Source organism: Python bivittatus, unplaced genomic scaffold (assembly GCF_059951505.1).
Source record: "Python bivittatus isolate LINGU-HERP-01145 unplaced genomic scaffold, Pbiv_v1 ctg000330_np1212, whole genome shotgun sequence".
Lineage (NCBI taxonomy): Eukaryota > Metazoa > Chordata > Lepidosauria > Squamata > Pythonidae > Python > Python bivittatus.
Window position 1 is genome coordinate 51,808,282 of NW_028277058.1, and position 17,782 is coordinate 51,826,063.

The 17,782-nt window shown below is 41.1% G+C and overlaps 1 protein-coding gene across 3 annotated transcripts in view; it reads right to left on the reverse strand.

Annotated features, from left to right (window-relative positions):
• Positions 1-4,925: 4,925 nt before the first annotated feature.
• Positions 4,926-17,782, reverse strand: part of EPS8 (EGFR pathway substrate 8, signaling adaptor) — a 130,844-nt gene continuing 117,987 nt past the window's right edge. For all 3 annotated transcript variants that reach the window (XM_088141313.1, XM_088141312.1, XM_088141314.1), the window contains 4 exons: positions 8,438-8,651; positions 7,036-7,216; positions 6,537-6,666; positions 4,926-5,888 (listed from right to left, as the gene is read on the reverse strand). In XM_088141313.1, the coding sequence (XP_087997439.1) occupies positions 5,775-5,888; positions 6,537-6,666; positions 7,036-7,216; positions 8,438-8,651 (639 nt within the window). In that variant the 3' untranslated portion in view covers positions 4,926-5,774. The remainder of the gene's footprint in view (positions 5,889-6,536; positions 6,667-7,035; positions 7,217-8,437; positions 8,652-17,782) is intronic.

Consider the following 17,782-nt stretch of genomic DNA (forward strand, 5'->3'; position numbering starts at 1 on the left):
CCTGTGCTGATGATGCCTGGCGTGGTCATAGAATGCCTGCAACTCCAAAATCAAGCTGGAGGATTCTAGCAGCGGTGGCGCTGCTCGCCGTCATCAAATGCTTCGAGGCAGAGAAGCCTCGTGTTCTCTGCAAAACTGATTTGTATTTAATTTTTGCAAGCGGGAAATTAGAAACAGTCTTAGGGGGATAAGTATAGGTATTTATTTAGAAAACGAATACACCATGCATTCCCTTAACTGTTTGGTGCAGCATACAAAATACAATAAACCAGACATAAAAACTACATTAAAGCAAAGCATTAAAAACACAAAAACTAAAGTAGTAACATTAAAAGGCCTGGAATTATAAATACACCCCCAAACTGTTAAAAGGAAGGGGATTGCCAAGGTCACTTTAAGGGGACAGCAGTGTATGCAGCTGTATTGGGGCCACAGAAAACTGGGGATCTCCTCAGGAGAGTGGCAGATGGAAGGAGGCTATGAGTGAGTGGAGGTGCAAAAACAAGTTATAACTTGTGCTGATGGGATTTTGGGGTGTCCAAACCTAGCATGGCATCAGGCACCCAAATTCCTTAAAACAGTCCTGGTTTGTGAACAGGCAATTTATTCCATGAGCCATTCCATGCAACTCTTATTTGGCTACTTGGCTGATCTCAAAAGGCTAAGTAGAAAATCCCAAGGTTTTGGCTAGACTGGGAAGTGGGAAAAAAAAGAGCAAGGGAAAACCGCTTCTGTATTGTTGCCAGGAAAACCGTATGGATGTGTCTCTGTAGTCACCATGATTTGAGCTTTGCTTAAATGAGTCCTTGTCTTTTATGAACCCCACCAATATGAACTCAAACTGATTGTTGATGTCAGCTTCTCCATGGTGGGACCCATAAAGAGTGCTCCATTAATGTAAGCATATAGAGTGGAATGTATGGGAGATTGTTTCAATGTGAGACCCCAAGGAGGTTCTTACGCTGCCACATCCTGGTTTTGTTCCCATTCTTGTACGTCTTCAAGTGCTCCACCCTGCCCAGCCACCCCACCGTCACTGTAATAAACTCACAATGCAAAAGAACCCTGTACAACCACAGAAGGGCTGAGAAAAAGCTCATTCAAGAGAACATACCAGTCCCAGACCCACCGCCTGGGGAAAAAAGGCAGGCAGGGTTGGGGCTAACCAACTCTTGGGGGGGGAATGCTATTCCAGAGGGTGGGACCAGCGGCAGAGAAGACACTCTTCCCATGTCCCCTTGTAACATTGCTGAAGCAACAGGACCCAAAGCATGCCCTTAAATCTTACTGAACAGACAGCTGTAAATAGAAGTAGATGGTCCCGCAGGTAACATAGCCCTGATCCATGAAGAGCTTTATCGGTAAGAACCAGCACCTTGAATCGCACTCAGAAGTGCACCGGTAACCCGCTCAGCTCACGGAGTAGAGGCGTTATGTGGGCATTCTGGGGTATACCCATAATGACTTGTGCTGCTGCATTCTGGATCAGACACAGCTTCCAAGTGGTCATCAAGGGCAGCACCATGTAGAGCACATTGCAGTAATCCAAACCGGAAGTGGCTAAGGTGTGAGTGACCATTAGCAAGGCTTCCCAATACAGGTGTGGGCACAACTGATGCATAAGGTGGAGCTAAGCCACAGCTGCCACCTGCTTTTCAACCAGGAGCTGCAAGTCTAGGAAGACCCCCAAATTGTACACCAGGTCTGTTTGGGGCCGTGCAATCCCATCCAGAACCAAAGATCGAAAATTCCTAGGCTCGGGGGGTGTGTGTGTGTCCCATAATCCACAGCCACTGGGTAAATGAATGCATGTACATATCACAAACCAGGTTGTTGCATGCAAATTAAAAAAAAACAACACAAATCACATTATGGCTTAATGCAAAGTGTGACCCTAGTCATGGAATGTACAAAAAGAGCCATAATGACTTTTCAACAGTGTTGCTGAGATTGTCAGCATAACGTGAAGGGCAAGAAAGCTGCTAGAGGAGATAAGGATTGTGGCAAATATCTGCCTTTGTATGTGACTAAGAGGCAGTAGATTAAACGTTCGGTGCCTGCCGTAGCTGTGCTCTTACAGAGAGCAGCAAACTCACTCGTTCTCCTGCTATAACAGCATCAATTCACAATCTGCCTGTCCATACTGTGTATTTCCACCTAAGCTCATCTGCTTTTGCTGAATCTGTGAATGTTCATACTGGATTCTTTCCATAATTCATAAGAAATCAGTGTTTGAAATTCGGGTTTTCTCCTTCCAGGTTTTTGCATAATTACCACTCGTCCACTTATGAAAAGCTCTGTGGGCAAGCAGGTTTCCACAGGACTATTCTGAAACGCAGATATAACATGGATGGGTTCTCCATACTGCATTACTGTACTTTGAATGAACATAACGCTGAAAAACATATCCCCAGCAGGGGGACAAATAGATGCTGAAGCATGAGAAAAAGGAATTGTTGAGTTATAGAAATTCTTTTCTCTGCATCTCATTTGGCAGGTTCTTGGAACAGTAAAAATACACACACTGACAATAGTTGCCGTATTCTGAAAAACACACCTCAGATACTCTCAATTTTTCTGGAAGAAAAATTCTAAGCTCTGAAGGAAAAGGAGAGGAATCAATCACAATACATGTATGAGAAACTGGACCACTTTGTCAGAATCTGCTCAAGTCTTATCAAAGTCGTTGTGCTTTATTTGGATAATGCGGTTGAGTAATGGGGAAAGGGGAGGAGGCAGAACAATGAAGGCTTTGTGGGAGAGAGAGAGAGAGCAGCTATCACTTTCAAAGAGTTGTGGGGGGAAACAATGGAAGAAATGTAACACAAATATGGAGCGAACATTATATTGGGATATCCCAGCAACAGGTCACGTATGGCAACATGAGACTGGCCTCAGGTTAGATAAAAAGATACAGAGCCGAGGTTCACGCTAGATTCCTCAGTGCATTGTACATAAACTGCATGTTGTCAGCATTCTCATGTACATGAAAGTGGGGACTCTACCATGTCCATTACACGATCCTCTGCAAAACGACCAGCATTTTGTCCCTTGCATCAGCGAACCTACTCTTTTCCTCCAGACAAGAGATGAGCATATCTTACTTTTCTTATTTTGGAGATGTCTTGAAATGTAGGGCATCTCTCTGGCCCAGTCCGTTCCCACTGGCACCAGATTAGGAGTCTCATTGTGGCTGATGCTCCATTTCAGCCTTCTCACATGCATGGAGCAGTTCCCAGAATTCTCAGCTGCCAGGGTCACTGCTGAGAATTGTGGGAGCTAAAATCTTCACATGTTGGGGAAAGCTTGAATAACTATTTCCTCAACATGGGAAGATTCTCGCAATGATATAAAATTCATTCTGTAAGAGTCAGACTCTTAAATAGTACTTAGTTGAATCCTGATGGAAATATATAATGTACCAGTTTAACTGGAGGACCGTATCTAAATAATCAGAGGTACGCAAAATTGTTCAGAGCTGAAATGGGTGGTTCTTACCTTACTGGAATTGCTCCAATGTGGATGTGACAAGGCTGTCTGCAGGGTTGAGGGATAAAAAAGTCAAGATGGCCATTGTAATTGTGCAACCAAAGACCCTTTTATATGTGTGTTGGTGTCATACGTATGTACAAAAGGGGCAGGGCCTTGGGAGTCAAGATCACTTTTTATTTTTTATTAAGAATTTTTTCATAAGATAAAAGACAAATCTAAAGAAAAAGAAAGGAGAGAAAAAGGAAGAGTAAGAAAAAAAGAGAAGTGCAAGAAACTAAAGGGAGAAAACAAAACAAAAACCAAGAGCTATATAAGTGACTTCTGACCTTCTTTCAACAGATATTTACAAGCTTATTATCCCTCTTCCCCCTTAGATGTAACACAAATCCTTTCAACCTCTTACTTAGTCCACATCTTTTTCAATCTTGTCACGATCTTGATTTCTCCTCTTCTCCAAGGACTCCAGAAGTGCTTCGGGCTTGAAACAGCTCCATTTTTAGCTTAAAATAAGGCCATTTCAAGCTCAGTTCGTGTTCAGAATGAAACAGAACGCTTCCAGTAAGGTGAAAACAATCCACCTCCAACTTGAAATAACTGTTTTGAGTTTGAAACAGGTCACCGACCTCAACAATTTGGGGTGTGAAATGTTTGCCAAGTCCTCTCAGAAGCATTTAGCACAGTGTTTCTCAACCTTGGCAACCTGGAGATGTGTGGACTTCAACTCAATTCTGGGAGTTGAAGTCCACACATCTTCAGGTTGCCAAGGTTGAGAAACACTGATTTATAGCATGTAGAGAGCTAGCACATTAGAGGGAAGATGTCAAAAGAACCTTCTGAATTGAAGTTGGGAAGATTTCATATAGACTTGAAAGACTTCTTCAAACCTTCAAACTCCTGTGAAGTGGTAGAGTTATCTTGGGTTTATTCCATTACTCTTTGCTGATTTTTTTTTTTTAATTTGCTCTTTTGAGTACAAACGAAAAGCTTGCATCTTCTTTATCATAACAGACAATGCAACCCACTTCACATATACCAGTGTTCATTGCAGACTTTGAGTTGAGTCATATTAAAAAAAAGGCACCATGAAAATCAATACATCTCCTCTAGGTTGATTAAAGGACACATTTTTTTTTTCCTATTTTGTCTTTATGTGCCATATGACAGAAGACAACATTTTGCACAGAAAAAAATTATACTCATGTGTTTACTGGAATATTTTGGCTATATTTTTAAAAGGTTTAAGTTGGAAATCAACATGTAGTTTTTTTTAGCATTTTTTAAACATTTATAAACACCTTCCCCTTTTTTTCCCCTTTCCTTTTCGCCTGGTGAAGTTAAAGATTTTTTTTAAAAATTAAAAAAAATGCAATACTATTAAGAAATAATACTGTGAACTACCACATGGATATCAAAATAAGATCTAAATGCCCCTGTCTTTTAAAATTTGTGCTATTGTTTATTGTATTAGTGTTTTCATTGATTCATACTTATCCCCCCCTCCAAAAACAGACAAAAAATTGAAATGCAGAATAAATTACATTGCTATATACACTTCCATTAAGAAATCATGACATGATACTGTTAGAAGAATTTAGTCTGTGCTTGTAAGATTAGGGGTGGTAATTGATCATATAATAAAAAAATATCATTCTCCTGGGAGCTTCTAAATAAATGTGGACATCTTAAGTGCTGAAGAATGAGAAAAGCAGCAGTCTGTAACTATGGCAAACTCTACTGATGGCATGAATGAAAGGAATTTTGTGCCAGAAGAAAGCCCTTTGGGGTCCCATTGTTTTCAATGGCAGAAAGTTAAGTTTCTGATTCACTTTTTGGTTGAAATCAGTGGGGCCTGTACAAGGGGTCAACGCTGGCTGGATCATGCTCTTTGACTTTCTGTTAGACTGCGGATTTCAACATATTTCGTCAGTAGCTCAGGGTCCAAGGGCAACTCAAAAAATTGCAATGTGACTTTGTTGGGCTGCTGGAAAAAAAGAAAAGCAAAGTATGACATTCTCTCTGGAGACCTGGTTAAGGAACCTCTCCAGAGAATATTCCTCTCTCTATATTTGTCAGTCAAGGGAGAGGCAAAACAGCAATTGCATTCTCCCCGTTGCTTTCCACTGCATGCTCCCTTAATGGCATGACATCCTAGCTACATAAATAGAGACAATCCACCGACAGTTCCCCCTCATGGCTTCCTAAAACAAAGCATGATGGAACAATGCCAAGAACAATGGGTTCCCCCCTCGACAATAACAACAAAACATTTTTAGACAAGACTATTAGTGACCACTGCTCTCATCGAAAGATTCGACTCCTGAATCTGTGGCAGCCGCGTTCAGTTTCTCTTGCCGTCTTTTCATGATCTCTTGCAGTTCTGAACTTCCACTAGCTTCCTGTAAGAAGAGACAAAAAGTATATTTTTTGCACAAATATACTTTTCTGAGCAAAATCCATAATGCCTAGAAAGTTAACTATTCAACCTCTAAAGCAAAATGTATGATAAGTCACTTGCATGACTCAATGGGCTGGTTTGGATGCAACACTAAACCACAGTTTACTATTATGACATAGGTTGATCATCAAAATCTGTCAACTGGGGGCTTGCTGCCTCCTAAGCACCTCCAGATAACCTCATATTTTCAGCCTTTGAGGTGGATGGTTAAGTGTAAAAAAAAAAAAGGTGCTTTAGCCTCTGCAAAAGATTAAGGCAGCTTTAAAACCTCCAAGACTTCTAAAACTGGGTGTTCTCTTTTTGGGGGGGAGCCTTATGGGGTAACATGAGTGTCTCTCCAAGACTTAAGTCACCTATTCAACCCTTACCCCTCCCCTGAAAAAAATGGGAGGAAAATTTTGACCCTACCCACACCAGTAACATTAATACCCCAGAGCCCTTGAAGGCCAAAAAGATTGTGGGCCCCCGGATGCAGATGGCTTCTTGCCCCACTTAAGGTAGGCAAATTCCCTCCACTGAAACTTATTTGCACAGAGTGACCACATCCTACAGCAGAGCATGGGAGGTGAATCATTTGTTCAGGATGTACCTCTAGTGTAGCCTTCTGAACAGTAATTTGGCTGTAGACTCGAGCTCCTTCTGGGCACACAGACTTAAGTTCATCTTTGTTGAGGGAAAACAGTTGTGCGCCAGTCAAAACTCCAAGGCTGTTCACAGTCCTGCATGATTAGGAATAAAGTAAGAGCAATGAGCCCTTTTACATCTGAGAGAATGGATGCTAATTAGTACATAGAAGCAGGTGAGGGAAGGAACCTGTCACTTTTCAGATGCTATTGTGCTAGCATTCCTTATTCCATAGTTTAGCTAACCATGCTAATTGGGAATGATGAAAATTGGAATCCAATAGCATCTGGATGGCAGTCATTTCCCATTCATATCAGGAAACAACACAATTACATATTCATCTAACTCAACATGAAATCATTTTCACATCATACCCCTCAGGCCAAAAATTGTACCTGAAGCATACACACAGCTGTTTGGAGTTGTGGTTAATTCAAAACAGCTGGTTACTCTTCTAGACTTACACTGGGTTGAATCCTTTGGCCTGTAGCCAAACTTTAATGTCTTCTGGAGAGGATTCATAGTTGATATTGACTGCTGGGGCACTGGAGCGTGGCACATGGAACTTCTTTTGGGCAGCACTCCGACCAATGGTGAGGCGGTGAATGAGTTCATCTTGAACTTCCTCCATCTGAGATTTCCTTCCTGGGAAGGGGGGAAGCGAGAGAATTGGAGGAGATCCTGAACAAGATTGGCAGCTTAAGTCAATCATACACAATACTCCATGACAAACAGGGCCAGATAATCCAAAGCAAAAGAGTCACCCATTCATCTGGATCTGAGTAGCCATTGATATGAATGAGCGCAATGAAAGGCTATCAGAAGACAAATTGATAATCTGTTCCCCTCTAGAGATCAATATTCCCATTTTCCAAGATCTGTCCAGGGATGAACAAGTCTGTCAAGCATTATTATGCTTGGTTTTTGAATCTCAAGTTTGTTCTGTCTTGTTCTCACATCAGTTTGTGGTTTTTTAAAGAAAAATCTGAACAGATATTAGCTTGCATCTTGGCACAGACTTCTTTTAATCCATGCATTATTCCATACACTACTTTGAGTATATACGTATATTTCTTTTCAATCACCTTTTCTTAATATAAGACACCTTTCTGCACACTGTCCCCTAATATGCACAACTTTGTACCTTTCTCCACTCACATATTTTTGTGCACCTACATTTGAGTTGTGAACTCTACCACCAAATAGCAAAAGTGAGGCTTTCTGTGTGCAACTGGGACCTGGTTTATGCCTAAATTCAGAAATGAGAAATGATTATGTTTACATTAAAACAAGAATCAAACCATTTTCTCCTTCTCTTCTCTACGCCATGACCTATAAAACCAAGTCTGTGTCTACTTCTGTGCCATTCTGAATATGATTCAAGGTCAATTCTGATTTCCAAAGGATCTAGCATTTTGGGTCCAGGGACTAGGAGAATGGCCACAAAGTTCTGGAGTCATGCAAATATCAAGCATAGGAATAACAATCTAGGAAATGTTTTTTAAAAAATTCTCCACTCACTGGCAAAGGTAATCTTTCTGCCTTCCTTCTGTTGGTAAAAATTAACCATGTCCCCAGCAGAGGTCATCATGTTTTCTCTCTGTTATTACAAAGACTAGGAATCTGGCTTTTTAAGAAAAGCAGATATCCTCTGAATGTTACTTTTTTAAAAACACTTTATTTTCTGAATGACATCCAGTTCTACAGAAAAGGAAGGAAGGAAGGAAGGAAGGAAGGAAGGAAGGAAGGAAGGAAGGAAGGAAGGAAGGAAGGAAGGAAGGAAGGAAGGAAGGAAGGAAGGAAGGAAGGAAGGAAGGAAGTTTCCTTGCTTGAAAGAAACAAAGATGAAACTGGAGAGAAACTCACGGTCAACAGGGGGCAGTTTTTGCCTCTGGGCCTCTCGCCCACCATCGCTTGACGTGCTGCTCTGGCGGCTGATGGCTCCGGGGACCTTTGGCACTGGGACTGGGACAGGAGCAGGGACACATGGAGGGAGAGGGACTGGAAGCGGCGTCTGTGGTGGCGAAGGAGCAGCAGGCATGGGATCTTGTTGCTTTGCAACAAACTCGGTCCTTTGTTTCTGTACAAAAGAAGGGAAGTTTCATTTTCCAAAGTGGGGGTGGAAATAATTATTCTAAATCTTTTGGAAAAAGTCTGCATTTCTCCAAGTAGATGTTTGCTGTTTCAACCATCCAAACCTACTCATCTCCAGAGAAGTACAATAGGGCAATGCACCCATTTCTACACATTGAGAGGAAAGGCAAAGAAATGAAATCATGAAGCCCAAGTTGCTATATTATTGTCTCTTACACATCTTTTTTCTTAAGAAAAAAGAAAAAAAAAATAGTAACCCATTTAAAAGGTTTCCCCTACAAACAAATCAGGCTACAACTCCAAGCCAACAACAGTATCTTATTTCTTAAACTTGTCATGAAAAGCTCCTCTAGACTGTTAAAAACCCACCCCCCAAACCTTGGGATTTCCTTACCATAGCAAACCAAATCACAGCTAAGGCAATATTGGGCTACGTCGTATTACTCAGGTATATGCCCCGTGTAATCCATCCTCTATAGATACAAAAAGGAGGTGGCTCTGTTATGGAGAGGCCCATTATATGCTGTCTGAAGAGATGTTTTGCCTTGAAATGTTAAAAAGGTCTAATGTAATTGGGCTGGACAACTGCTTAGCCTAAGACCTTGGTGGGTTGCCACCAATTAGATAATCACCAATCACTGAGCTACAGGTAGTCCCTGGGTTAAGAACACCCGGTTTACTGATGACCTGTAGTTAAGAATGGAGCCTACTGTAGCAAAATTTGAGTTAAATACACAATGGTTTGAGTTAATTACACAATACTACTTATACAGTATTATACAATAATACCACTCCAGATTACATATGAATTTGATTTAAGGATAGACCTTGGGAATGGAACTCGTTCTTAAACTGGGGACTACCTGTAGATGGATACCAATGGTTTTGAAAATGGGAAGAAATTTGGCAAAGAATCACCCAGAGATGGGATCCTGGTAGCATTTACTTCCTACCTATGATCAATAGATCTGAAAATGATAAATATCAGCACTGTGCATCCACAACAGCCTTCCTCAAACTAGAGTCCTACATGTGTTGGACTAAAATTACCAACTTCATAGGCACTAAGTAAAATTCAGACTTTGTGGGAAACAAATGAGATTATTCTGAGTTAAGGTTCATACCAGAAACTTACCTCTGCTTTGAGTTTATGAGAAATGGTAAGGGCATTCATGAATCAATGAACTAGTGTCATCAATCAACACTCAAGAACATTATACATAGACACTTGGCATGCCTAGCATAGATATAGTCTTCCCTCACCTGAAGATCTCCACGTGCATTGGATTATCTCACTTAATGCCCCACCCAGAATACCAACTAGGGATGATGGGTGTTGTAGTCCAACATATGGAGGGCACATGTTTGGGCTGCTGTAGATGGATTTCAGAAAGCATGAAGCTGAGCAGAAGGTGCTATTCTATGCCTCTAGCTTAAGAAGCCATGTTTTAAACAGGGAAGAATGATAGTTTATGATAAAAGTTATGTCTGGTACAGCAAAAATTGGCAGTTAAATTCCTGACATCCCTAATTAAGAAGACACAGTGGGAAATGAAAGTGGAGAAAGATCTCTGAAGAACCACTGCTAGTGTAGACAATATTAGACCAGAGAGAATATCCCTTTGTTTGGCAATTTCATATATTCACCTCTGGTTAAAAGACTCAAAGACTGGAATTGGGAAACTGATATAAAAAGAAAGCAGAGTATGGACATGGTAAAATGAAAAATGGTTGGCAAGGATAGGAAGGTATGGAGATGTAGAGTGAATGGTTTTGGTCTCCAGTTTAAGAATGAGCTCTCTTCCTAAGGTCTGTCCTTAAGCTGAATTCGTATGTAAGCTGGAACAGTATTATTGTACAATACTGTATACGTAGTATTGTGTATTTAACTTGAATTTTGCTACAGTAGGCTCCATTCTTAACTATGGGTTGTCTGTAAACCAGGCGTTCTTAACCCGGGGACTACCTGTATAAACTAGTTTTAGCTGTGTTTCATTTTCTTTTCTACATCTCATACATTCAACTGTTTTGGCTTATGATTTCTAACTGCCTTTATGCGCTCTGCCTACCAATGCTTACTCCGAAATGTAAGAATAGGATGGATATGATTGCATGTTATAAGAAGTGGATTTGGGTGGAGAGAAGAAAAGAGGTTTCAAGAAGTCCAGCATACTTAATAAATAATCTTCCCCAAAGCTTTTAAAAACATATTTCAAACAATCTGAATTACCTCGGAGAGTTCTCCTAGTAACTGCTGTGAGGAAAACAAGGTAAATCAATGCAAATTAGACTTAAAAAAACTTTAGAAAACTTCTAAAAAATAACTTAGAACTGCCATCACAAATCAACAGCCTTTTGGCATTTTCAGTGATATTCACTAGCTCTTGATCATGGCAACTGCTTGCCAGTTTTTAAATACTGGTACTCTTCCAGTTAGTGGTGATCACAATGTGCCAAGAAACAAAATGAAATTGACGATATTGCATATATAACATTAGCCTAAGACACAAAAATGCAATGAAATATGTTATACTGAACTAAAAGATAATATAGTGGTATACACTGTATTTCCCTACCACATCCTGAAGTAATAAAACACCTTTTTCTAGCCAAAAGGTATGTGTCATCATTTGCAAAACCTATGGTGTAGGCCACCAGAAATCAAAACTTATTCAAAACAGAAGTGTTGATTTTTAAAAGGGAATTCAAGCAGTCCATGTGCAATTAAGAATGGCATCCCCCCCTTCCCCATTCTTTATCCAAGAGGGAGAATGAGCTGAATGCATAACTTAGGAACATGATGGATATTTACTACCTGGATCAGTGATACAAAATCAGAAGGAGCCTGTAGTGCCTTTTCCTTCTAACATATTTTTATTAAAAGGCACCAGCAGATGCATGAATCTGGGGGTGCAGAGACAAGATCTCAAACTGATTCTCTTGCTCCACTTGCTATCCCCACCTCTTGTACTCCACCACATAGGGAGCGCCTTAACCCTACTACAACAGCAGTGGCCTTCTCAATTTTCTTTTAGTCATAAGGCTATTACACCACACAGTAAACAGTGCTCTTGTTCTTGGTAGAGGGGAGATAAATCATACCATTTTGGATCCCCCTCTCTTTGCTCGGAAATGACAGGAGTTGTAATCCATTAGATAGAGAAGGTGCCAGGCCAAGGAAAGCCAATTTGGAGAAATACTTTTCTACCGAGTTGGCAATCCTTATTTACGGTTACCTTTGTTTTTAAAAAATAGGAGAAAAGCCAGGAAAAGCTACCAACTAGGCTTGAAGGACACTGTCTAGATAATTGGCAATGTCTCCGTAACTATTCTGGCCCACGGAAAATAAGCACTGGGTAGTCCTTCATGCTAACACATTTCCCAGGCAGCTGGGAGAGAGAGAGAAAGAGGAAGTGAAGTAAAGAGGGCATTTGGCAGTTCACGCAACCGTGGATGAAGTATGCTGGCAGGGGATCTGGGCAAATGTATGAAAGAGAAGTCTGCGCCCCCACCAGGAGAGATTTGTTGCAGCTGCCAAGCAGAGTGTTCTGTGGAGGGTTCCAAAGAATGTCAGGAGAACGTAGTGGCTTAGAGAGAGAAGACTCAACTTGGCACTGACTGTTTGCATGGCAGCACTAATGGCCAAGGGTATTTCAGGGGGGAAAGGAGCAAGTGCTAATTACAATTGTCGTTAAAGGAAGCATTTTTTTTTTTTTTTTTTGGCAAATGATGGACCCACTCCTAGTCCAGAGTATTTTCAGGGAATGAGGTAAAGATAGTTTGTTAAGCTATAGACTGAAGGCAATCTCTGGCCTGTATTATTGTAATGGGTCCTCTCTCATACTTTTCTTCTATTCTGATTCCACATTTATTTGCTACTGGGAAAAAAGCCTATACAAAATCTGCACTTAAATTTGTATTTTTAATCTCACTCTATACATAGAAGCATTCTCTCTGAGAATACACAATTATAAACGCAAGTTGGGAAGTGAAAAATCTAAAGGATATGATTTGATCTATCTGATCTACACATTCCTCCAGGAAATGCAGATGGGACCAGTTTGTATCAGGATTCACAAAGATAAAATTTCTCAACATCTCCTGGTGAAGGTGGGCAAGACACAGAAAGGGGAAAAGAGAAGTGAACAAGAATGTGGCCTTACAGGAGCATATTTTTCAGCGGTTTAGGCCTGGAACAATGGGCAAGCTTGGCCTAAACATATGAGAACCATTTATCCCCAGAGCTGCACACAGAACCCATAAGCCTTGAATGTGGACACAGGTGGATCAAAAAGGTCAAGATAGCAGTCATGATGCTGTGATTGAAGCCCTGACCCTTTACTCTGAAGAAGTGAAGCTTTGATTGCACAGTCAGGGCTGCGATCTTGATCTTTTTGACCCCCTCTGCAAGACACCCCAGGAAGTGGCTCCCCTAATTTCATCACAAAGTTATCACTGAATTGCAATTTTTAATGTAACAAGAGAGAAACTAATTAACTTAGGAAACAATCATGCAAACCATATTTTAAGACTCACTAACATTAAATCAAGTCAATTATAGCCTTTTCCTAGCTTCGTCTTATTGTTTGTCCACCTCTTTCTAGTACTGTATAACCTCAAGCATGCTGTTCAAATGCCGAGGGTGGCCTTCAAGTTGTGCATCCCCAATCTATACGTTTCTAGAAACATTAGGGGCCAACACCTGACCCATTTTGGCCTACTGCCATATAGATAAGAGGTTGACAGACTTTTTCTGTTGAGAGCCACATTCCTTCAAAAGTAATCTGTTGGGACCACTTCTTGGAAAGGGCTGAAGCACAGTGAGTGCAACTAGACCCAAAAGTAGGCTTGGAAACTCAATCTCTGAAACTAACATTTTGGTCCTTCTAGCACTTTTCTTTGTCCCTCTCAGGCAGGAGACAAAGAAGGAACCAGTACCTTTTACCAAAAATTTGAAGTCATCTCTTGCAGATAATATTTGACATTATGCTGAAGGATGTCTGAAAGCCAGCACTGTAGCACACTAGCAGAATTCTCTTAATTTAAACCTTTGGTGGCCACCGTAGGGAAGGACTGACTAAATCCTCCATTTCACTGGTTCAGGATCCAGTCAGTCACAGCTCCTAGTAAAATGTCAGATTTCAGAGTTCTATACTGGCAAAACTCTGCTTGCAAGCTATACAAATGCTCAGGAACTAGCCACGATGGTCCTCTCTTTTCGTCCTGCTAACATTAATTATACAGTGATGCAGTCTGCTCATTCATGACAATCCTTTGTAATGGTTTTGTAAATAAGGAATGCTGATCTTGCATTTTAAGAGAAGAAAAGAACAGAATCTTTCTCCTCCCCCACTCACTTCCTATCTCTAATTACCCATCAATGGAAAGGATTTAGAGCAAAGGAAAAAAACTGGAGCATTTCACTGTAACTTTGGCACCTGTTCCTTGTTTCTGTCTTCAGGGGAAGAAGAACAAAGAAAGGAACTCAGTTCCTGTTGCTTCCCTGGCAGGATCCAGTTTATGCCATCTACTGTGGAGAAGGCAGATTGTGATGAGATGGGAGGAAATGTGCATCTATTAAATTCTTAACTTTTTGAGGAATACTCTTTGGCACATGTGGAGATCCCAGATGATTTCCCAGCCAGTTCTTGGCCAGGAACAGATTTCCTTAGTATTTCAGAGATGGACCCAATTCTTAACTTCATTTGTTAAGATCAACTTCTAGAACATGCCTTCCTAAAATAATAGGCATTTTAGGTTATTTATCAGATATTTTAAGATCAAAGCAATGATTTTAGCAAATTTTAACTATGAATAACTTTTTTTTTTTTTTGCAAATGACTATAAGAATGACCCACTCCTAGTCCAGAGTATTTTTGGGGAATGAGGCAAAGATATAAACGGGGAAGATTCAGAGGGCATTGTTTTCACATTAAGGTTTTGAGTCTTTTCCAATGAGAATGCCTCCTACAAATCCAAATTCATAATTATGGCTACGCTAAGGCAGGAAATAGAGAGTCAATATGTGACAAACTGCAAAAAAGAAGGGAGTATCCAACTTAAACAGATCAACACTGCAGAGATCTGAGAATGTTCCAACATGGCTCCCTTCACACATCAATCAGGCACACAGAACAAGGAAGACACAGGCTGGCTCTCAGCTGTAGACAATGCATTTGTGACTTTAATTTATGGATCACAGCATGAGGATGCTGACCTGGTTTTTAAATCATTTCTGCATAAATCTCCTGGATGTATTTTCAAATTCTCTGCTTTTAATAGACATGTAGTGTTGCCTGGAAATGTTGAGGAGGGAGCCAAAATGTTGGGCCTTGTCAAAATTTATATCTCAGTCACAACCAATTTTTCACCAGGAGGCTTATTTTGGCTTAGAAGGCTTATTTTCACCCACACAAAACCACCTGATGTGCTCTCAACAAACTATGGATACTCCCCATGCCCAGGATCCTGTATTATAACCCATCAATAGGCTCCAGCTACCTCTGTTATCCCATAAACTGGGTTTAAAAATAGTAACCATGTTCTCAGACATAATTCAGAGCATTATTCTTTAAAAATCTAAATATCCTTGACCCAGGAAGTCCAAGGTACAAACTAAAGTGGACAGGATCCTTTAGAATGTGAGCCTGGCCACCTGTTTATTAGATCCATGTCCCTCCTGATCATTCAGGGTGCCCAAGAGATGACATAGACTTGGTTTATTAGATCCATGTCCCTCCTGATCATTCAGGGTGCCCAAGAGATGACATAGACTTGGTTTATTAGATCCATGTCCCTCCTGATCATTCAGGGTGCCCAAGAGATGACATAGACTTGGTTTATTAGATCCATGTCCCTCCTGATCATTCAGGGTGCCCAAGAGATGACAAAGACTTGGTTTATTAGATCCATGTCCCTCCTGATCATTCAGGGTGCCCAAGAGATGACATAGACTTGGTTTATTAGATCCATGTCCCTCCTGATCATTCAGGGTGCCCAAGAGACGACAAAGACTTGGTTTATTAGATCCATGTCCCTCCTGATCATTCAGGGTGCCCAAGAGATGACATAGACTTGGTTTATTAGATCCATGTCCCTCCTGATCATTCAGGGTGCCCAAGAGATGACATAGCCTTGGTTCCATGCAAAGGTTTCAACTTCTTTGAGAGAGAAGGTGGTTCCTCCTGCCCTGAAGGAGGTGATGGGGCACACCCTCTTCAAGAAGCCATAGTTGGACCTAACAATTCTGGACAACTTTTATCCAGTCTTATTCTTAAAAGGGGAAGTTGTTGAGAAGGTAGTTGTGTTGCAACTCCAGAGGATCCTGGAGGAAATGGATTATCTGGACTCATTTCAATTGGGTTTCAGACTGGGGCACAGTACAGAGACAGCACTGATAACAATTGTTGATGACCTTTGGCAGAGCATCCATATCAGCCTACTAGCCGACCAAACCAGGAAACTAATTCCACAGGAAGGCTCTATATTTATATTCTTTTCACCATGAAGCATTCTGCACCTTGAGATGTGGCCTCCTCTTTCTCCAGGAGAACATTCTGTCCTGCTTCTCAAACCAGATTGTAGGAGTGAATAAAAGTGAAATTGCAATGAAGACAGACAAATTAATGGGTAGAATATAAGGTAAAATAAATAATAAAGAAAGGAAAAATATGGGGAAAAATTCCAGACACCACCCTCCCCATGTATACAGCCCAAACAAAACCCCTAAATGTCAGGGGGATGAATTTAGGAAAAAGAGTCCATTATCATCCAGGTGATTGAAAAAATAGAAATTCATGCTAAGAAAATTCCCATTTTCTCCTCCTCACAGGAAGAAAAACAGCTGAGGGAAATGGATGTCTCCCTGAAAGGCACACACCATCTTGTCAAAGCAGAATCTGAGAAAAACAGCCGCCTACAACAGACAGACATCGTTACTGTTACTTCCTGAAAGATGTGCCTATCAAAAGCACCCAGCACAGTGCCTATTTGTCTACCCTGTGATGCTTAGTGAACAGATGCATAGATTCCCACATTATAATTTTGCACATCTTCTCCATTGGAGCTTCCCTGGAAGGTTGCTTTAGCTGTGGCCTTCCTGTGTGAATGCCCACAATGTCCATGGGGACTGTTTCTCCAAAGCCACATAGACTTCGATGATGTATTTTTTTCAACCATTTTCCACATGAAATGGAATCCTTAGAATCCTTATACTTCTTCGAATTACCTGGAAAGGGGACAAAATTCCTAAATTCCTTTCCTAAATTCCAAGAGCCCATCCAAAGAAGAACAGTGTGCATAAGGTACGTCCACCCCATGTAAATATTCCTCTTGCTTCCAAGAAGAATCAGGTCAAAGGAAATGCCTGGGCTCTATGAACAAGATAATTTAATTTGCTTTCAGGAATAGGGGAAGGGTCAGGCCCAGGAACAATCTGAACATTGTAGAAAATAGATAATTTGGGAACTGAAGAACTCCCCACAGTTGTTATCTGCTTGGCTGATGTAATGTTCTGTTCTGAGTGTCACTGTGGTGCAGTGGTTAAGGTGTTAGAATGAGACAGGAGACACCTGGTTCAAGTAACCTTTAGCTGTGGAAGCTTATTGGGTAATCTGGGACCAGTCAGCCAAGCCTACCCCACAGAACTGTATGGAATAAAGCTTGGGTAGGCTGAGCAGAGAGCGACAGGTCCTGAGTGGGTTTCTGTGACTGAAAGTGGACTGAACCTAGCTTTTTCCAGTAGTAGTACAATTCTTGAACCATTACATCACGCTGGGTCTTCTCTTCATTTAGGCCCTGCTTCTGGTTTGGTACCTTTTAGAGAACTGCTCCCCTCACACTTTTTTTTAGATTTGTTGCCCTTGCAGTATGCCATCCTCTGTGCCACTGCTTACTAACACCACTACAGCTATGAGGCATGATTGCATAGCACCTCACCTGCCCTCCAATGAGAGAGAAGCAAGTACATCTAGAACATGGCATCTCAGCCACCTATTCACTTCCCACCATTGGTAAGCCTCTGACTGATGTCTGGCACTGGCATACAACTACCAGCTCTACAAGACTTCCAACACAGGGCTGTTGCTATGCCAATCACCTAATCTGCACGTTTTCTGC